We start from the raw sequence: 22,708 nt of genomic DNA on the forward strand, positions 1-22,708 counted from the left end.
CTGGAAATCCTATTATACTGACCTCTTGAGGCCATCTTCTGATTTTTTTATCTTCCTTCTGGTTTTTCATAGCTACATCTTTTTGCTCCACTTTTTGGAAGATTTCCTCAAATTTATCTTCAAAATCTTCTCTTGAATTTTTTTTTTTTTTTGGTGAGGAAGATAGGCTCTGAGCTAACATCTGTGCTAATCTTCCTCTATTTTTTGTATATGAGATGCTGCCACAGCATGGCTTGACAAACAGTATGTTGGTCCATGCCCAGGATCCGAACCTACGAACCCTGGGCCACCAAAGCAGAGCACATGAACTAAACCACTATGCCACCAGGCCAGCCCCTGAATTTTTAACTCCTGACTTTGTTTCAATTTCTAAATTTTTTTTCAAATTGTCCTGTTTTATATAGTATCTGGTTTTTGTTTCTTTGATATCTTTCCCTATCTCTCTGAAGATATTAATGGCAGTGTATGTGAGTTTTTGTTTGTTTTGTTTTTTGATTATCTTCCCTGTTTGTTCTATTTCCTCCAAGTTGCTGTTTTTCAATTTGTTTGTTGTGATTTCTGTCTTCATATATGTGTTTCCTCACATGTCTGTCTGGTAATCCTTGGTTTTCTGTTCATGTTTAAACGTAGGGGCCTAAAAAGCCAACTGGGAGTTTTTGAGAAGATAGCTAGAGCTTGTTGACTATGTGGTGACCTGACAGGGCCATTTACTTACAGAATCTCGGATGCCCAGAGAAGAATCCCCAGTCTCCTCCCCACCCTGGGGCTGGCTGGGGAGTCTCAGCATTCAGCATATATCTTCACTTAATTTTTCCTTGTTTTCCACATGGTAACCCCACCTTTCACTGGGTCCAGTGACCTTCAGTTCTGCAACCTTCTTCTCCAGGGAGGTTAAGGCAGTTGCCAAGTGATAGGGAATTTAGGAGGGGATTGGGCATCAGACTGCTTCTCAGAGAGTTGTAATCAGCCCTCACTTCCTGAGCATTTGGGGGCTTCCTCAAGTAAAAATGGGGTTCATTCGCAGCTTCACCACTGCTGGCTTAGGAGTCTGTTTTCTAGGGCTTCTGCTAAGTAAATCCTTTGACACTCACCCATCTGCTTTCCAGCTTCCAGAATTTGGTTTCTCTTTCCTGTTCTTTTAGCCCTGTGAGTTTATTCACTTTTTGAAAGAGTTCTGGGTAAGGAGCATAAGTGTGTGCAAACCATCATCTTTATCCAGAACCTAATAATTCTTCCAGGACTGCTTTTTGTCATTTGCTAATAAATTTTAGCTGCTGGCAACCTCCTATTTCCATATCTGTATCCTAATAAAATAGTGTTTCTTAAAATAATTCCTGAGAGTTTTTGTGATATTTAGGTTGCTACAAGGAGTGCATCACCCCTCTGCTACTTTAGCTCTAAAAGTCTCCTAAACTGGACTCACACAGTTGACTTTGGTGTCGTTGTTCCTTAAGGGGATTGCTGGTTAGCCCTGGTGGTCTGGTGGTTAAAATCCAGCGCTCTCACTGCGTGGTCTTGGTTCATTTCCTGGTCAGGGAGCCACACCACTCATCTGTCATTGTCATACTGCAGCGGCTGCATGTTGCTGTGATGCTGAAAGCTATGCCACCAGTATTTCAGATACCAGCAGGGTCACCTATGGAGGGCGGTTTTCAGTGGAGCTTCCAGATTAAGACAGACTAGGACGAAGGACCTGGCCACCCACTTCTGAAAAAATTGGCCATGAAAACCCTGTGACTAGCAACGGAGTATTGTCTGATAGAGCACCGGACGTGAGAGGATGGCGCAAAAAGACCGGGCAGGATTCTGCTCTGCTGGACGCAGGATTGGAATAGACTTGATGGCACTAACAACAAAAAAGGGATTCCTAGTTGAGTAGATTTTAGTAGCACCTCATCTTGCCTTATTGTGCTTGATTCTGTTATTCTTCAATGAATTCTATTGCTAATTAATGCTTAATAGGAGCCAACAATTTATTTTAAAGATTGAATTATACAGGATCCCTGCTCAGTGAGCTGTTGATCTAAATCAGTGGCTAGCAATTCCTGTTAATTAGCTGAATCCTCTACTCCCTGTCAAGCCACCGTCATTTCATTAACATTGCAGCTCTGCTTTGAGTCATAACATTACTTGTTAGGACAAGTTAGCTGTTACCTTTTACTTGTTAATACAGGTGTTTCAGGTATTGTTGTAACTGAATGTTTTTTGGCCCTTGGCCGAAACTTTTGCTTATTGTCTTCATTGCAGACCTAGTGCAAATTAGAAAGTGGTTTTTGCCAACTCAGTTCTGCTTTGAGCCATTTCCTGGTTACAGTTGATCGTTCAGGGCAGCTACATTAATCGTAGGGGCAATGCCATGGGCTTCGAGATAGTTTAGACAGTAGACAGCATTTGCAAGATGGCAGCCCAGCAGACAGTATTCAGAGAGAGGCAAAGAAGGCCTGTGTGCTGGAAGTTCATACCCACAAGTGCCCAAGTGCCTCAAGTCTAACTTGCAGATTCCTTCCTTCATTCTTTTCCCATTTCAACTACTGTTACAAATCCTAAATGTTAGCATATGACTGCAGAGCAATCAAAGAGAATCAGTAGTAGATGGGAAAATTCAAGCTAGACAGTAAAATTCAAGCTGGTACAGCAATGCAACCTGTTGTTGCCATCAGGAATCAAATGCTTTCCTTTAGTTGAAGGTGAGGATATACCATTAACTCATCCCCTACAGCAGGAGTGGGCAACCTATGACCTGCAGGCCAAACCTCCCCTGAAGCCTGTTTTTTACTGTCCTCTAAGGTTGATGTTACAGTTTTAAAGGGTAGTTTAAAAAAAAAAATGATGATAATAATGAAGATGAGAAAGAGGAGGAGGAGGAAGAGAAAGCAGAAGAAGGAAAAGAAAAGGAAGAATATATGACAGAGACTGTATGTGATCTGTAAACCTAAAATGTTTTCTTTCTGGCTCTTTACAGAAACAGTTTGCCAGCCCCGGGTCTGAAGACAAGTCGCCACTGGCTTTCCTTGCTCCTTTCCTGTCCCACACACTCCCTCCCCAACCAGGGAAAACTCTCCAACTCTTTATCATGGCTCTGTCAACGTAAATATGTGTGTGTGTTCGTGTGTGGTTTCAAAAAATAATTAATTATAGGGGCTGGCCGGATGGTGTAGTGGTTAAGTTCACATGCTCCGCTTTGGCAGCCCGGCCCAGGGTTCATGGGTTTGGATCCCGGGCGCGGACCTACGCACCGCTCATCAAGCCATGCTGTGGCAGTGTCCCACGTACAAAATAGAGGAAGATGGGCCCTGATGTTAGCTCAGGGCCCATCTTCCTCAGCAAAAAGAGGAAGATTGGCAACAGATGTTAGCTCAGGGCCAACCTTCCTCACCCCCCAAAAATAAATAAATAAATAAAATGAAAAGAAACAGGTAAAATTAGTTTAAAAAAATAATTAAAAATAGATAGATTTAAATCACCTGTTCTCAAGTTTGTGTTGTCAGCCAATGTACCGATATGGAGGGCAGTGCTATATGTATGTGTGTACATAAGTCAGCATGACCAGTCATGGCTTACTTACCTAGCTACAACTGGAAAAAATAGAAAAATTATGGACAGTGTTTTTGTTAACACTTTTGCTTAGTTGGAGATACTGTCAGGAAGATATATGCTGAACTTGTTTCTCCTTGTGAGTACAAAATGTGAACAAAAAATAAAACATGCTTATGAAATACAAATATCTTTTTGTTTACTGAAAGCCTAACCGAAGAAAAGATTCCACTTAAACAATTAACTTTAGAATTAGATAGGTAATTTTTAAAAATAATGAGTTTACTAACTATTCTCTCTTATTGTGGATATTAGCCAAGATTTGGTCTTGACCCATAGAGATGTGCAGGTTCACCATCACTTCAGTTTTTGTCTTTTTGCGGCATTTTCAGTCTGCATACTCTAAAGCAGCCACATACCATTTCCAGGTGGATTTTTCAAAAACTTAGCTCTGATCCTGTCAAATCAGTCTAATCGGCAATAAGAAATTAAACCAGATAAGTAAATACCAAACACTCCTTTTTGAGTCAATTAACTAACCTAAAAGTCATAGAAAAATGCCAGTGATACAGTTTTGTGTTGTTCAACATATTATGCTATAATTCTCTCTGTGTGGGGGACATTTTTTGTATTTACCATGAGTCCACTGGCAAATTCAGCATACTTATAAACTGATTATTCCTTCAACAATGGAATATTATCCCTATGCTATCAAAAAGTGAATTAATACTGTATTGCATATTTAAAATTGCTAAGAGAATAAATCTTAAAAGTTCTGATCACAAGAAAAAAAAATTCTTTAACTATGTATGGTGACGGATATTAACCAGGCTTATTGTGGTGGTCATTTTGCAATATATACAATATCGAATCATTATGTTGTACACGTGAAACTAATATAATGTTGTATGTCAATTATACCTCAATAAAAAAATTAATTTTTAAAAAATGAATTGAGGGGCCGGCCTGGTGGTACAGCGGTTAGGTGCGCGTGCTCCACTTCGGCAGCCCAGGATTCCCAAGTTCGGATCCTGGGTGCACACCGACGCACCGTTTCTCAAGCCATGCTGTGGCAGCGTCCCATGTAAAGCAGAGGAAGATGGGCATGGATGTTAGCTCAGGGCCAATCTTCCTCACACACAAAAAAGAAAAAAGTGAATTGAGGATAGAACATTTGGATGATTATTCAGAAATAAAGCTTAAGGGCCCAGTTTATGTCTCTAATACCCAACCTACGTCCAGAATATAACCATGATCAACGTTTAATGTTCCTCTTCAATGCCTCCAGTGAATCACATCGTCAAGTAACTAATTTAATGCTCTATTCTTTCCTTTGATCCCCACTGTGTCTCTGATCCAGGGGCACACAGAATTGTCCTATTGTCATAGGGTTCCTCTCCAGCTGATAAAGCAAACTAGTTCTGAGGATAAGCATTGAAATCAAACATTACTTTGTAATTTTTTTTCTTTGCCAAAATTTTCATTTGTAAAAATAATTCAAATTATATAGTGTTTTCTGTTGTTGTTTGTTTGTAGAAATCCAGAGGTCAACGCTAAGCCAGTGGCTTCATTTTTTAAAAAATGAGAACATAAAATGGAATTCCAACAAGAAGCTGGTCTTGAAGCTTATGAGCGTATCCCTCACGGTGTACTGTGTAGACTTGAAGGGGCCATTATTGGGATCTTTAACTGTTGTCAACAGTAGATATTTAAGGAAGAAAAACTTGAGTTCAAAAACATCATAGCTGAATCAGAGGAGGTAGAGAGATCCTCATATACCCTCTCTTAGCAGAAAGTGAACCAATTAGTTGTGCACTTTTTGGAGGTTTAATCATCTCAGATTTATTAACGAGGCCCACTGCTGAGGGGGTAGCGGAAGGGAACTTATATATAATACAGGGATGAAATGAATGGTTAATTAGGGTATGAAACTTGTTCCAAAATGGAATGCATTGAATTTATAATCAATAAAACTACATCCCTAAAATATATCCCTAAAACTACAAAAATTTTAAAAAATAAAGGGAGAGACAGAGCCATTGATTAGTTCGTAATAATTGACTTCATCAAGAATAATCTAAAGAAGTACAAAATCTGAAATCCCTGCAAGTTGCACAATTCCTTATTCTGGGTAATCTGTTTATTGCTAAAGTCTCACTTCTGAACTCATGATTTTCTTAAAAAGAAAGGGAAAATAAACTACCCTTTCACAACAGATCTGGAAAGGCTTTGAAAGTCACTGTTGCCCTAATAACATGATTAAAAGTCAGCCTGCTCTTGTAGTTAATGAGCTTCTATACTCCTGCAGGGAGAAGGCTGAGCCATCCTGAGGGACTGCAGCATGGCCAAAAGCTCCCAAGCAATTAGAGGCTGATTAAGTGTTTATCTTCTTTACAGGTGGGAAGGAAAGAATGAAAATGAAGTGGGCAGATGTAAAGAGACCGGCAAAGTTCACGTGACTGTGGATCTCAAATACTACCGACCAACTGAAGTGGTAAGGTCTCCCTGGCTGCCCAGCGCATGGCCAGGTTTGGCTGGCTGGCTGGGAATATGCTGTCACTGAATGCTCACAGCCAACCTTCAGACCTCTCCATTGGGCTCCCTGGCATCCTTCAGAGGGCATTTCCCAAACCAGAGTACAGGGAATTGAATTTGAGTTGTTATTCTCATTGCTTTATAAAGGAAAACAAGAGTAAAACCACCCAGGGAAATAGTTGATTTCAGAAATGGAGAGTGCTATCAAAGGCAAATCTCATCGTGTTATTCTCCTGTTTTGATGGGTGATCCTTGATACCTACAGGATGTCTGACTTACAAGGCCCTTCATGATCTGCAGGATGTCAAGATCTGGAAGGCTGCCTACCTCCCCAGTGCACACAGACACACACACACTCACACTCACTCTTGCGCACACACACACTTAACCCATAAATAGTCTCCCTGTACATTTTTTAAAATTCAGCTCAAGAGCTGTCCTGCCTATGAATCCTTTCCTGGCCCATATACCACTGACATCTCTACTTCTTCCTTTGTATCTAACATTATATGCTATATGTAATTATATTATAACATCTATTATAATTTATTATACTCATTTGTTTACATGTCTTTCTCCCTTTATCCAACTGTGAACTCTTTGAGGATAAGGATTTTTTTTTAAATGTCTTAGACTATAACAAAATAGGTGCTTAATAAATAGTGATTCATGGGTAGATGGATGGATGAATGGATGAATTTCTGAATACATAAGTTCCTGTATTAAGAGGTAACCTATAGATTATTAGAACATAATATCCTCATTTCCTAAACTTATAAAAACTCCTAGCTTGGTATTGTCACTTTAACGTGGTCCACCCTCGCTATGGTCACAAAACTCAACGTGTTAAATATACCTAAAGATAATAGAAAGCAGCATCTTCAGAGAGTGATGTTCAAATGTGATGGTTACCTAGTGAAATGTACATTAACTGTCAAAATAGAATCCTTTTGGGCCTGTTTTATCTGTGTTTTGAACTAAATTCCTATCTGTTGTATAAGCTTTCAAAAATTAGGAAAACCCCAATGAAGAGAGATTGAAAGTGAATATGTCATCAGTAACCTCCCTTTAAAATGTCTTGTTTCAAACAAAAGAAAAAAACTTCATTTCATGCAGTCTTACACACAGGAGGAAATAAAAAGGAAAGGAAATAACCAGTGCTTGGAGACTAGGGCTGTCGAGTCAATGCATTGTCCTGGCACAGGGCGTGGCCAGGTCTTTGACACACAGCGAACAATGGTTCCCTGGGCTAATGGTGAATGGGTGTGCCAAGGAGAGGATGTGCTCTGTCTCTGGGGAAAGAACATACTAGCACACTCCTGCTGACACAGCAAGGAATGCCTGTCCGTGGAGCCCCCTAGCCATACTGGCATTTGTTTCCCTGTTCTAAAGAGGTGCCACAAGGTTGTCATTTTTCTGGAACATTGCACAGGTTACATAAATGGGCAAATTTGTTTCTGTGCTCCCTAACAAAAATTGTCATCTCAGAGTAGAAAATTTACTGAGCCAACAGAAACCTCAATCCTTGTAACAAGTTAAATGTGGCTTTTTCTCTCTCCAACACCAAAATAGTTTCAAAAGCTAGGAAGTCATTAAGAATGGCTTGTCTGTCATTCTTATTTAGGCAAGGTGTGGGATTGATAAGGACACAGAACAAAAGAACTTGCTGAACAGGAAGAGGACCCTTGGACTAACAAGACGGTTCTTGAAGTCCTATCGACCCCTCTTTCCTGCTGAGACACTGCATCCCTCCTCATTTCTTTTGTTCGTTCAAATGTCATCATCATACCTGTTCTGCAGCTCTATTTACACTAGTTGTTTGAACGTAAGAGTGGCGTCTTATTTCATATGCTTGCTTTGTTTTTTCACTGATCCAGCTTTCACCCCAGATTCCCTTTATTGCTTGATTTTGGATTTTTAACTGCAGTTCATCTTTCTAAGCCTCTAGGCTGCATTAATTTTGTTCACGCCACTTCAACTTAGTATCCTATTGGGCAAGCTTTTCTTGTATAGTGAGACTAAACTTTTAACCTCATTCCTCAGAACAACAAGTTTTCCCAAAACTTGGATCAACTTGCCGGCCTTATGTTGAATTGCCTCAGTGGTGATAGTATTCTTGCAGTTAAAAGGGGACCAGATCTGGAGACTGACTTGTAAATGAGCTTTCACTTCAGTGTGGGGCCATAGTAGCCAGCACTTCTAGAGAGTCATTCGGCATGTGTCCTGCAAACTCGAGCATCTCTAAGTTTCTCAGAACTCAATGTAGGGTAGACAAGGAATTCTCCCGTGTCTAAATTGTACCCTTCACTTTTCAGTGTCTAAGTCAATCTTGCAAGTGCCTGAGGCTTCTTTTCGTTCTCCCTCAGACTCTATAAAAGTTTGTTTTCCTGACTAGCTTTAGTCTTGTATCCTCCAAGATCTTCCACACATAGGGCACTCTGAAGCCAAAAGCATAAACTAGATCTTCTTAGAGTCAAATGGTTCCAAAATGACTGATAGGAAAAATAAAGAAAGAAAATTTGAAAAAAAAAAAAGTAATAAGGACTTACCAGGTCTCAGAACCCTGGTATCCTATCCAATATCCTAGAGCAAGGCTAAAGAGAAATAGACCTTGATGTTGTTTTTTGAATAAGATTCAGCCTAGTCTTAAGAAAGGCTCTTTCCTTGGCACAGGCCAGCGCTAACCCAAAAGAGGCCACCAGTGATTCCATAGGGACCATACTTCCACATGCGCCAATCATTTTTATCCTCATTGATTTAGCCACCACAAAACCTTAAATCTTGCTTCTATATCAACATGAAGAGTCTTGAAAGTTTTTGTTCTGAGCTAAGGACTCTGGCATTCAAGTCGAACTGAATGAAGTCACATTTTGTGGTTCTCTACCTGTAAACCTCTGGATTTCCTTTGAATTTTTAGGAATTTTGCTACTGTGGAAAGCTTGATCCTGGAAATTAGACTTTAAATTCCAGTATTTGGTGATGGCGATATTAATACTTGAGTTCTGTGCTGCTTAGAACTCCTGTCTTGTGTGTAATTTTCTGTGTGTGCATACATTTACAGGCAGATTCATTGCATTGTGCACTCATGCACAGAGAAGTAGGGTTGTGCTTAAGTGTGGCCCCTAGGGCCAGACTACCTGAGTTCAAAAACTGTCCATTACTAGCTATGTGACCTTAGGCAAGTTACTTAACTTCTCAGTGCCTCTGTTGCCACGCCTTTAAAAATAGGATTAATGATAGAACTTCTTTCAAAGGATTCTTGGAGAATTCACAGTCAGTTATACATCATGCTTATTAGAATAGTGTCTGGCACACAGTAAAATACCCAATATTGATGCTGTTATTGTTATTTATTAATTCATTCATTCACCAAATATTTACCAAACACTGTGTTAGACCCTGGGAATACGGTATGAACAAGACAGACACATTCCTCGCCCTTGTGGAGATTGTAGATATAGATCTATAGAGGTATAGATCAGTTACTTAAATTTAGTACCTTTTGAAAAGTAAGATGACATCATTGGTGAATTGTACAGATTAACCAGTAAAAAGCAGATAACAAGGTATAATCAAAGCTTCCAGCAAACATTAATATGTACTTTGGTTTTTTTATTCTTGTTTTATTTTGATTTTCATCCTTTCTGATCCTCTTTCTGAAGATTCAGTAGCTATTCAGTGGTATGGAAATATCATGTATATATGAGAAAATTGATATTGACCTATTACTTAATTAAAAATAACCACAAAGTTGTCTTCTTTTTGTTTGAGAATTTTTAACTTGGAAAACTCACAAAGGTTAGATTAATGAAGTATTCATCCTAATGTGCCAATTTTTAAACCACACCAAATGGTCAATCCACTTAAAAATAAAAAAGCTAAGATTTTATTTTCAGTGAAACAAACAAAAAAATTCTCTTTTTCTGCAGAGCAGTTTAGGAAATGGCATAGAGGACACATTTACAGACCAAAATTGAAATCACATCTTTTTCATGAAAAATATCTTGACTTAAACTCTACTGGATGATGCAAACTAAATTTTTTCTTGCTGTATTATTTGTCTTTAACATTTATTTTTCTTGCCATTGTATTTCTAGTGTCCTCAATTGTGATTGGTTTTTCTTTTATTTACTTAGATACTTTATGTTTATTCCTATTCTTACAGATATTAGAAAAAGTCCTGAGTTAAATTCTAGAATTGAGAAAGCAGTAACTTTAAAGAAGTCTCATAAACTAGTTAAAACAACAACTTCCTTCAGTAAAAACATGTGTCCTGTTTCTAATCAAATTACCATATGCTTGTCGAGTTATCCCCTCCACAAACTTTTCCTAATATTTTTCTGTAAATGATGTTAAGTTAAATGGCCCATAATTGCTTGCTCTATCTCGTAGCCCTGTTTAGAATAATGCTGTGTAACACTTTCCAGACCTCAGGAATCTGATCTGTCATCAGAGGACTTGTATAAATACCAGTTAGGGCTTTCCTCAGCTCCATCTCTGTGTTTTGGGGGTCTTGAAACTGTCCCCTTTTTGTCCCATAGCTGTTCTCACCACCTTCTCACACTTCTCCTCCTGTAGCACGAAATTAGATCCTCCCTACTCCATCCCTTCATCTTCTCCAGCTCTGTTAGAAGCCAGTTGATCTCTCCCTGTCCTGATCCTTCTGACCTCTAAGGCTCTAATCCTACCCCTCCACTCCCGCTTTTCTTTGTTCCTTATTTTGACTGGTGGCAGCTGGGGTAAGAGGATGCAGAGAGAGCAAATTAAGGGCGAGTCCCTTTCTTTCTGCATTCCTGGACCTGTAAAAGGAGAGGCTAGACTATTTGTTCTGTAAGGTCCCCTCCGATTTTCATATCCTAGCATTCTCTGCATTTATAACTATCAGACTACAATGAAGTGGAATATTGTCACTAATGCCTCATCATAATGCTTCCTCTTTTGTAATTATTCTCTGAACTTCTTACTACTTGTATTTTATAAATAGTTTATATCTCTAAATCACTGTTTATGTATTTTAAGCCTCCCTCTTAGGCTCCTCATACTAATCCTTATATCCTTCCTTAATCACATTGGCCTTTCCTGCCCTTTTCCTTCCTTGGACTTAACCAAGAGAGCTTTAAGTTTCAGTCTCTTCAGTTGACTCTTAAGTATTCCACTGTATGTTTTCCATACTTTATAGGATCCCATACAAAACCCCCAGGGGCATATAACGTTCCTCCTTAATCCTGTGTGCTCTCCTGGGTTGCTGTCCTCCTCAAGAGCATTTCATATCTAAAAAATAGTAATTTTGTACTGACTTGAATGCCTCCAGCTTCCTCCTGTTTTTCCTTGAAAGTTCTTATGATTAGATCCAGATTAGAATGATGTCATTAAAGATTCAAAATCTTTATGAATATATATAACTGTATACTTTCCCTTATTTAAAAATATTTTTTGTATTTATCCTAAAAACTCTCTGGTATCCTTAATGTAGATGCTTTCATTCCTTGCACCAATAGGGAATTCCTATAAAATCTGTACCTTTTTTCCAAAAAAGCTGTCCAGGTAATGGCTACCCTTATTTATATTCATAATGTTGACCTCTTGACATCTACAAATAAATTTCAAAATCTTGGAACTTTGAGCCTCTGCAGCTGCTTTTCTTAGGAAGAACAATGAATACCTGAGCTCAGCTTCTACCTAGACTGGCTCTGATGCAGGTCACTCAAGGTATAGATCCCATCCATCACTGATGGGATCACCTATACCCTCTTCATTCTCATCTCTAGCCATTGAGATCTATATTCCGGAATTTTAGAAATCCCTATTTGCTGTTTGTTTTTTTAACAAATGAACAATGCTATTTCTTTTCTATCAAGCCAGATTGATCTTCTAAAATAAGTATAATTCAAAAATCTTCATTCATAGGGATTTCATAGATAATACCATCTATAGTTTCCTTCCTCCACCCTATTCTGCTTTATGCTCTCAAGGTTAATTATTCCTTACCAAGTTTGATTTTTTTCCTAGCACGTGTTCACTTGTGGACACCAAATATTCTGAGTTTACCAAAATTTAGTCCATTTATATCTAGTTTGGGTCCTGTCTATCTTTATCTTACTCTACAGGCCTCCTCTTGCCTCACTCCCCACACCCTTGGCTTCTGGCAGCCTGGTTTCTTCATTCACTGTTACATCTACTAGCAAAGTTGAGAGCTCATTTGACTGCTTTTGTCAGGAACCTCCAAGCTGATATCCACACCTGGTGGTCTTACGTCCTAACTCAGTAGCTCTGATCTCCTTCCTAGACAATTACACTTAATGTGCTTCGCCTGCCAGTAAAGACTTAGTTCCATTCAGCTGCTGTTCAGAATAGGCACTGTCCTTGTTAACCAAATCCCGTTTGTATGTTTTATAATGCTGTGGTAAGTTTGCTGGTTTTCTAGATAAATCAGATGACCACTGCTTCATGAAAACCTGGTGTAAGAATATCTAAACTAAGAAATGGGTAGGTGTCTAGGTACTAAAGGATTCTCCAATTTTTAGGATTCATTACAGGAATCCTTTAAACAGTACATTCATCATGTACATTTAAAATATAATTCTTATTTAGCTTCAGCTTCTCAGAAATACATCAGTATATATAAAATAAAATATTCTTATATGATTGAGGTCTTAGAGATTCAATTCAAAAAGAATGTTTATTGGATTCCTACCATGGAATTAAGGCCTAGTAACACAGTGAGAAATATAAAGATGGATGAGATAAGGTCCTTGTCTGACAGTAACTCTTAGACAAGTGAAAGGGAGCAGCTAGGAAGCTACTGGGACAGAAAGAGCAGGTATAACAAGGAGCTAACTGAACCAGGGCAGTAGAGGCTAGAAAAACAGGACAGATGCCAGGACATTGCAGAGATGGAGACCACAGGGTTAGGCATCAGATTAGACAGTGACACATGGAAGATGGGCAGGAAGTGAGGATGACTCCTTGGACTAGAGGCTGAACAGAGAAGGGTAGTGAGGAGGTAATGAGGACGTAACTCACATCAGAGATCTAGAAAGAGGACTTGGTTTGCATGCAGAGGTGTTGAGGAGTTCTGTTACATTCACAGTGGCCTGAGGGTATCCATGCAGCAATATCAAGCAGGAGTTGGAGCTGGAGGTTTGGCATAGAGGAAGGAGGTCAGGTTTAGGGTTAGATGTACAAGAGGTGAGAGTTGAAGCCCTGAGATGAGCACTCAGAAAGAGAGCATTTGCGAGGGTGATGGAAAGAACAGGAACAGGGCGCTGGTCACAAAGCCAGGCAAGTTGGAGATCCAGGAGGTAAGTCTGGGAAACACATTTTGAAAAAGTGGGTTAAGAAGTCTCAGAATTCACAAATTAAGCATTTGTATCCAAGAGTCATAGGGCCAGACTAGAGTGTCTCCCATTCTAGATACTTATCTCCTGCTTTGAAGGCCCCTTAAAGATTTAAAGGACTAATTCCAAAGAGTTTACGTGAACTGGCAGATGATTACTATATCTCAATCCAGGCAAAACTGAATTTCAAAGGTAAGCAGAGAACTAATTTCAGATTGATATGTCCTGGAAGTCAGGTTGCAAAGCATTTTAGACTTTTTTTTTTTCTTTTCTTTTCTTTTTTTTTTTTTGTGAGGAAGACCAGCCCTGAGCTAACATCCGATGCCAATCCTCCTCTTTTTTGCTGAGGAAGACTGGCCCTGGGCTAACATCCGTGCCCATCTTCCTCCACTTTATATGGGACGCCGCCATAGCATGGCTTAACAAGCGGTGTGTCGGTGTGCACCCAGGATCCGAACCGGCGAACCCCGGGCCGCCGCAGCGGAGCGCGCGCACTCAACCACTTGCGCCACTGGGCCAGCCCCCATTTTAGACTTCTTAAAGATGAAAGCGCTTATATAAGTATAAGGTACTTTTTGCTGCATATTATCATTTTTATTACTGTCATCATCATTAGTTATCATCATCATCCTATACTCCTGTGAAATCATTAGTTATCAAAATGTATCTGAAAGGATACTTTGAGCTCTTCAACTCCTAAGTTTTTTTATTTAAATATTTATTTAGTTTTGCACCTTACAACTTCATGCAGAAAAAGTTATTTGCTACTTAGCACTATCAGCTCTGTACTTCTTGATCCAACAGTAGAAATGAAAATGATGGTGAAAGATCAGGAGTCAAGTTTCTGACCCTTTCTTCTGCTTCTGCCTAAGCTGTTTGTTCCTAGAGGCTGTAACAGGCCCTGAGATCCAGCAAGTTCTGTGGCTACCCCTAGAACTTAAGTATCTCTAACAGGCGAGAGAGTAGCCACCAAAGAGAAGACATTAGGCCATCCTTCGTTTCATATTTGTCTCCAACCCATCCTTCACTACTCCCTCAAAAATCTTCCTGCAAAAACCTATCTTTGTACTTGCTTCTTAGAGCCAGCTGGATGTCACTTTTACACTGTAAAATCTATGTGGGTTTTCTGTTGCTGCTATAACAAATTATCACAAACTTTAGTGGCTTAAAACTATGCAAATTTATTATCTTACAGTCCTAGAGGTCAGAAGTCTGAACTGAGTTTCTCTGGTCTAAAATCAAGGTGTTGACAGAGCTGTGTTCCTTCTAGAGGCTCAAGGGTTCTTGGACTCTAGGGTATTCTATTGGCAGAGAATACTGAATTTATCACTTTGAACTGTTGCTGGATCACAGTGTTTTCTATTGTTTGGAAAGCACGTTATTAATCACTTTGAGGAGAAAAAGAAATGGAAGACACTAGTTAATTGTCAAAGTTTCGTAATGTACACTTGCCAAAACACCACTCACGTGCACTTGGGCAACTGTAAATGAGGACAAATCATATTTAAGTCTGAGGGAACACCAGGCAAAGGGACAAGAATAGGCTTCCTAAAGAAAGGGAGTTTTAGAGTGGGATTTTGAAAGATTCGCGGTTTAAAAGAGAGAAAGAGCAGGTTCCAGGTTGGGGAAGGAGGTGCCCTGGGAATGAACCATTGGTACCTGCAGAGACATAGGGCAGGGTCCCTGTCACGTGGAGAGGATGGGCCCAGCAGGGAAAAAATGAGAAACGAGCCCTGTCACCTCAGACTGTCCTTCCAGCCCTTCTGTTTGTCCTACAGGGCATCCTCTGTTCCCTGCTGCCACACCTCCAGCCTGTCTGTGCAGCAATCCAGATGCTCCTCCTCCTTTCTTTTTATTTTCTTTTTTCTTCCTGTATTTTTCTTTCTTTATTTTTATCTTATCTTTTCTTCCCTTCTCTCTTCTTGCTGTCATGAGTCTTAAAACCAGCTACATGTCATCTTTAAACTTCAGGTAGCCACTATTCTTTCTGAGACCACTCACCTGTCTTGATACATGTCATCTGACCCCTGATTGGTTCAAATTCTGCAAGAGTGTCTCCTCACCTGTTGCATTAGGTTAGTTAAACAAGTTTTGTGTTGGAGACTAATTTTTTGAACAGTTCACAGCTGATTTAGTGATTAAAAGGCAAAGTCAAGAATATGGAGGACCTTACTTTTGTAAGAGAGATTTGTTTCTCTCTTAAATGTGAGTCCTTAACAGTCATTCCAGGAAGATAAATCTAAATATGCTCTCTTTCTTTTTTACCTATTCTTCAACTTTATAATGAAATGTTTCCCTATTTTTCAAGGATTTTGTTGAGAATGAAATTAATTCTATGTAGAAGTGGTGTTAGAAAGACACTGTACATTTTAAATTCAGGTTTTCTATTATTTTTGGAAAATAGGTCAGCAAAGAAAATGTGCCTAACATTATCATCTAAAACCACTTGTTGAACTTTTGGGAATATGTCAAGTTTTCTCTAAGGCAACTTAATAAGATGTTGAAGAGAAATATTTGTTTCTAAATTAGTTTTAGTTTTAGAAGATTAGAGACTGCTATATTCCCTTATTGAAATTCTAAAATTTAAAAGAAAGTATAGTGATAATTTGAATATGTCCTACTGACTGCATTATAAATTTAAAAGGTATTTTAAATTCCCAACCATTTTTATTCCCAACCCTCAGATTTCTATAAATCTTCTTAAAGTTCCTACCTTCTCCTTACCTCTGTTTTTTCCACTGTAACATAACAATGAATATTTTTCCACCAATCTCAATGAGCATATTGAAGAATGAGATGAATTATTAGTTTCAAGGCCCTGCACAAATGTCAGCCCATTGCTGAAGCCTTCTCCTGTTCCCTCAGGCAGAGTCAGCACTTACCTCTTCTGAAGCGCTTGTCCCGTTGTATTGTGATGTGTCGTTTCCACCTGGGACCTTAGGGGGAGGAATGACATCTGATGGCCTTGGATAGTACCTGGCACATAGTAGGGGATAAATTAATGAATGCATGTATGCCACATCAAAGAATCATTCTCATGCTTTCCAGCCAGCTCTGGTATAACCAAAATTACTCACACCAAGTAATAAACTGTAATTAAATTCTAAATAGCAAAAAAGTATAAAAACATTTTTGCTTCTTTTTCTTTCTATTTGAGAGTCTGTCAAGATGAGTATTGAGTTCATTCACAGCTTATATCTGTACGTCCAACCTTTAAACAAAATTCACATTCCGTTTCTATCCCTTTGTCTCCATATATCCCTTTTTCACTAGTTCTTTCATTTTCTGCCCGTTTCTTAATCGTCTCATGCTTTTGCTGATGTTCCCTTCTTTTTTTCTTCATCTTTTCTGAAATTGTTTTTTTTTTAATAGGTTCTAATTGTTTCCCCACTCCACTCCCTGCAACGTCTTTTTTAATCTATTCCAACCATTTCAAACAAGCTCAGCATACCAGAGCTGTTTCCTGGTGCCTCTTTATAGGAAGAGCTGGTCATGGGGATATTACTGCCTGACTCTAGAGCAAGGCACCTTCAGCGTCCATATGGTGTGTTGTGGATGCCCTGTTGTGCACTCCCCATGTGAGAAACTTCATGTTGTCTTTGAAGTCTTGGAAGGACTGTACCAATAACAGCGCATATGCAAAAGGCATCCTAGGTTGCTTCTGTCTGAAGAAAGTACACCTGCCAAACAGAGGCATTTTCAACTTTGAGCTGTTAATAAGTGCCCCACTGCCAGCTAACATCTTTTTTTTACCTACTTTAAGACCATATTTGTGGAGCAAAGTATTATATAGCATAAGAGACACGTAATTGTTCCTTTGGCTTTGTCCATCACACGTGTTCCTCTGCTATTCCATCTCCAAAACTTTCTGAACAAAAAAGCGAGTAGCATAGATCAGTGAATAGCTATAATGACTGATATTTTTACTGAGGAGCCAAAGTCTACCAAAAACGTGATGTCATATTATCGCTTCCTTTCCTCACGTAGAATATTCAGTGTTCTTCTTCTGTTTTTTTTTTTAAGTGCAGACTAAAAGACTAAAATTTAAATATATCATTGTGTAAGATGGTCATTTAGAACAGTATTTTTTTTCTTTTTTGTGAGGAAGATCGGCCCTGAGCTAACACCTGCCAATCCTCCTCTTTTTGCTGAGGAAGACTGGCTGTGGGCTAACATCCATGCCCATCTTCCTCCACTTTATATGGGACGCCACCACAGCATGGCCTGACATGCGGTGCGTCGGTGCGCACCCAGGATCCGAACTGGCGAACCCCTGGCCGCCGCAGCGAAGCACGTGCACTTAACCACTTGCGCCACCGGGCCGGCCCCTAGAACAGTATTTTTTTAATTTCTGAAATAGTCATTGGACTTACAGAGAATATTTTCCTAGTAAGGCTTGCAATGTCTTCCTCATTGTGCACCTATTTTCGTGAAAACTTCAGTCTAGTGCAATGTACCGGAATAGGCTTTGGATATACCTTCTAAAACAGATATCTAAAATACAGTTTTCCTTAATACTACATTTACCAAGAGAAGTGGCCTGACTGAGTATGGCTCTCTTGCCAAAAATGTTAACTTATAGTGAGGATGTGAAAAATAAGAATTCTAATGGATTCATGGATCAGATGAATAGGAAAAAGAAAAGAGAGAGAATGTTGCTAATTTTCCCTTGAGATCCTTGAGTTGTGTGCTGCCAAACTGAGACAAGAGAGGAGCCTCTCAGTTTGGGACATCTGTAAAATGTCGTATGTGTGCGCGTGTGTGGCAGGGAAGTCCGTGGACCTAAAGCCTGTTTTCTATTGCTGATATGAAATACTCTCTCATGAATCAGCACCTCCCACTTGCCCTAAAGGGGGGATGGCTGTTGATACCAATGCATTGTCTCCTTTTTCAGCTGGTGAAGGAGGGAAGTGGGAGGCAGCACAGGCAAAGGGAGGAGACCGTGAACAAACAACGTCTGAGCACTGATCCCAGTGTGGGCAGGTTGTGGGCGCCTGGGAGTGGCAAGGGCTTGTGCCCAATCATCACATACGGTGCTGAGCAACCACCAACTGATCCCAGAAAGAAGGTGAAAAGATAGCTCAACAGACACTGGCATCCAGCAGTAAAACCAGATATTTCATCCCATAAGAAGAGCAGTGGCGAGGCCGGCCCAGTGGCGTAGCAGTTAAGTTTGCGCGCTCTGCTTTGGCAGCCGGGGTTTGCAGGTTCGGATCCTAGGCGCGGACCTATGCACCACTCATCAAGCTGTGCTGAGGTGGTGTCCCACATGGAGCAACTAGAAGGATGTACAGCTATGACATGCAACTACCTACTAGGGCTTCGGGGAGAAAAAAGGAAAAAAAGGAGGAAGATTGGCAATAGATGTTAGTTCAGGGCCCATCTTCCTCAAAAAAAAAAAAAAAATGCCCATGCTCACCCACACAGTATCTTAAAAAATACAAGAGCAGTGGCTAAGGGATTGTTTTAATCATAGTTTTCTTTAACATATTTATGAAAAGGCTGGCACTTAACCTCCTGTCATTTGGGTTTGTCTGGCAAAGTATAAAAGAAAGTTAGTTGCTTAACCATTTAGAACATCCACCATGGTCACATTTCTTCTGATTTATCAGTCTTACATCAATGGCTTAGTTCTATGTAATCTTGTATTTACGGCTTTACCACTTTGGGATAGACATGGATACAGTGGCCATTGCTTTCTAGCTTTCTACAGCAGAAACAACTTAAACACCTGCTCCATCATCCCCATACATCGATGTACATTTGTCAGTCTTTCTGATTCAGCGCTCTCTCCTCAGTCCTCCCCCAGCTAAATACTGTTTATATTGTTCTGCTACCAACCTCTATTGAAATCCAAACTAAAGAACCCATTGCTTACTAGAAATACTCTCCTTTCTTTTTCTGCATTTTTCATGTTGTTGCTCTTTTTGTTTTGGTTTGGTTTTTTTAATAATTCAACCTCCTTTCTTTCTCCCTTCCTCCATCTTTATAATTTTTCCAGGCAGCTGAACTTAATTTCTGATGCCCTTATACTTTGTGGTCTGCATGACCGACTTAAAAGTAAAGTGTGTATTTGTTTGTAAACATGAGTTGATGATAAGTCATTATTTCTTCTACGTCTTCTATCTGTGTGAGTGAGATTTTTGCGCCCCAGCTCTCATTGTAGACAATAGGTTAGGAAGGTGTTTTTTGCAGTTATTATTATTTATGTAAACCATTGGCAATGCTATTAGTTTATTCAGCTGACGGAAACAAGGAAAAACACTTCGGTCAGATAATTAGGAATTAAGATAGACTGCAGCATTTGAAAGTTGTACGTTTAGCTGTCTGTCTTCAACTTTATAGATCGTCTCAGTTTCTCTGTTTTCTAAATGAAGGATGATTATGCTAAACTGCACAAAAGTACTGGGAAGCTAAATTAATGTTTGTGAAACATGTTGATATCTTATGATCAAAGATACCATAGTAGTGTAAATTGATGTGATTATTATCAAAGAAAACTCCTCAAACAAGGAGTCTGGATTAATCTGACTGAATTAATCAACATCTTCTGTATCTCCTGTGAAGCCCCAAACCTTTGATCTCTTGGAGTTTTCTCTCTCTTGATCCTAGAGTGTGTTTCTAGGTGTTAGAGAGGATTCAAGTGTGGGGTCTTAGTCATGGAATTGTCAACATGTAAATTGTAAACATGTAAAAAAGAGGAAACATGTCAGGTATTAGTAAATGCTCAGTGAGGGATTGGACCAGGTTTGCAGGGCGTATTCTGTAGATGACTATCCAGCAAAGCCACCCAACAGACGCCTGTTGGCTAGCACATCATGTCATCCCTGAATGCTTACAGTGGCATTTATTATGCCATATTAACAGTCTCTCCACCCAACTCATTCCATGTGGTCTTCAAGGACTTTGGTCCATACTCCACAGAATCTGACTAAACAGATGGCTTTCCACAAGTTTCCCAAGTCACTTAAGGGGTAGGGACAGGGGTGGATAGGTGGCCAGGAATCTCAGAGGTGAAGGCAGACAGACAGCACAGAGATAAGCAAGGTGGATCTAAAAAACATACCTAGACTTAATGTGTGAAAATTGCAGAGGAGTACCCCAAAAGTTGCAGGCCGTGTATACAACAGGTTCAGTGCAAACAGTGGCAAAATGGGTTTCTCTGTTTCCCACTGATGTGCTTCCTTTTGATTATAAAAGTCAGAACTGTTATGGATGTACGAGTTTCCCCTACGTTCTTAGAGAAGTGGCCAGAGACCCATTTCTACTCAGGCAATAAGCAGAATTGCAGGTGTATTTTGTTAAGGGTGGCCACCGTAGTCCATGGTTCTTCAGCCTGGTGCGTTACAATCACACAGAAAGCTGTTAAAAATACTGTTTTCCAGGGCTCATCCTCAAACCAGTTGAGTGGTGGTCTCTGGGAGTTCAAGACTCTTCACAGTCCCCTGAGGTAGCCAGCCATGAGCCGGGCAGGGTGTCCATAGTTGGGAGCAGCTGCACCCTTGGTCTGCAGTAAGAGAGTGACACAGGCAGCTCAGTTGTCCCTAACCTTTTTGGTTTTATCAACCTCTTTGAAAATCAGATGAAAGTTGATTCTCCCCAGGGGAAAAATGCTCAGCATACAACATTTTAAAATATAATTTAGGGAATCATCATTCCTTTCCAGTCATCCATGCTGAGAGAATCAAACTGCAGTGCAAGTCCAGCCTCTTTCTTCTCTAGTCCCAAGTTTTCACTTGGTTCAAGTATCTTTTTATAGGCTTATTTATTTTCTAAATGCTCATTTTGAGTGATTAAAACTTTCATTTGTATACTTTGATGGCGTGTAGTCAACCCCTTCATGAATCTGTAGTTAAGCCCTCCACAGACCCACATGGGTACCTTGGCAAAGCATGATGCCTTTCCCTGCCCAACAGAAGATGAAGCTCTTTTGCCCCTCAACAAAGGAGGTTCACACGACTTGCACGTTGAACTTGGCAGCTTCTAAAGATCATTTACAGATTAAAGTTAAATTTATGGTAGAAATTTAGAAGTCAAGATTTTGTGCCCAGATAGCCTTGGTTCCCACAACCCCATTTTCAAGAAGCTCCAGGTCAAAGTGGGCCACATCCAAGGAGAACTTCCAACGTTGACTTTGCCATGTCTTTGCAGACGTGTGTTTTGGATGCTTTGTGGTGAAGCCCCATCTTGCACTGCCCCTACATAGTTCTTGGACAGGCTGAAGCTCTGTCAGATCTGACACCATGACCTATTTATTCCATGCTGGGTACAGAGCACATGGCCATTGAGTGATGATTGAAATGCCACAGATATACATGGAAAAGAAAATCAGGAATCAGCTAGCTGTTTTAGGGTTCTTGATCAATCAATTTGATTGATTTTCTTTACCAACTTGATGAATATATCTGCTGTGTTATCAGCCACAGCTGTGGTTAAGCTTGGTGTGGTTAAGCTTCTCAGAAATATGCATATTTACAAATGTTTTTCCCTGTCTGGTAGAGGGTCGGAATATAAAGCCAAGTATTTAGAGACAAAGTCAACTTGACGGGCATGGTGGAGGTAAACAGCCTGACTTCTGCAGGAATGGTGTTGACAAGCAGTGATTTTGGGGAGGCCTCCAACTCCACCATGGGCTCAGACAATTTTTTTTATAGGACTGGTACTATCTTTATCTATCTATCTATCTATCTATCTATCTATCTGTCTATCTTTCTGTCTATCTATCTATTTATTTTTGTGAGGAAGATCAGCCCTGAGCTAACATCCGTGCTAATCCTCTTTTTGCTGAGAAAGACTGACTCTGAGCTAACATCTATTGCCAATCCTCCTCCTTTTTTTATTTTTCCCCCAAAGCCCCAGTAGATAGTTGTATGTCATAGTTGCACATCCTTCTAGTTGCTGTATGTGGGATGCGGCCTCAGCATGGCTGGAGAAGTGGTGCGTTGGTGCGCGCCCGGGATCCGAACCCGGGTCGCCAGTAGCGGAGCGCACGCACGTAACCACTAAGCCACCGGGCCAGCCCCTAAAGACAATTTTTTAAGATCTGAAGTCATTTACATTAAGTGAGCTTGTACAGGTTCGGGTTTTATGTTATCACTTTATATACATATGTAATTTTTATTGACTGTTGCTAGAAATAGGTCTGCAGTTAAGCCAAAAGCTGTTGTTTGAGGTGCAAACTCTTCATTCTTGGGTGCTCTGCCCCAGTTGAGTCAGGCAGGTTTATAAGTGAAAGACCATTTTCATTGAGAGAAGTGACATTTTCCTTCCCCCAGAACTTCAAATTCTGGTTTTGAAACATA

General features: G+C 39.9%; 1 protein-coding gene across 1 annotated transcript in view; it reads left to right on the plus strand.

Annotated features, from left to right (window-relative positions):
• Positions 1–22,708, plus strand: part of GMDS (GDP-mannose 4,6-dehydratase) — a 628,451-nt gene that overhangs the window by 524,272 nt on the left and 81,471 nt on the right. Inside the window, exon 9 of the mRNA XM_058555393.1 lies at positions 5,932–6,028. Within this exon, the coding sequence (XP_058411376.1) occupies positions 5,932–6,028 (97 nt within the window). The remainder of the gene's footprint in view (positions 1–5,931; positions 6,029–22,708) is intronic.

This window comes from Diceros bicornis, chromosome 14 (assembly GCF_020826845.1).
Source record: "Diceros bicornis minor isolate mBicDic1 chromosome 14, mDicBic1.mat.cur, whole genome shotgun sequence".
Taxonomy (NCBI): Eukaryota; Metazoa; Chordata; class Mammalia; order Perissodactyla; family Rhinocerotidae; genus Diceros; species Diceros bicornis.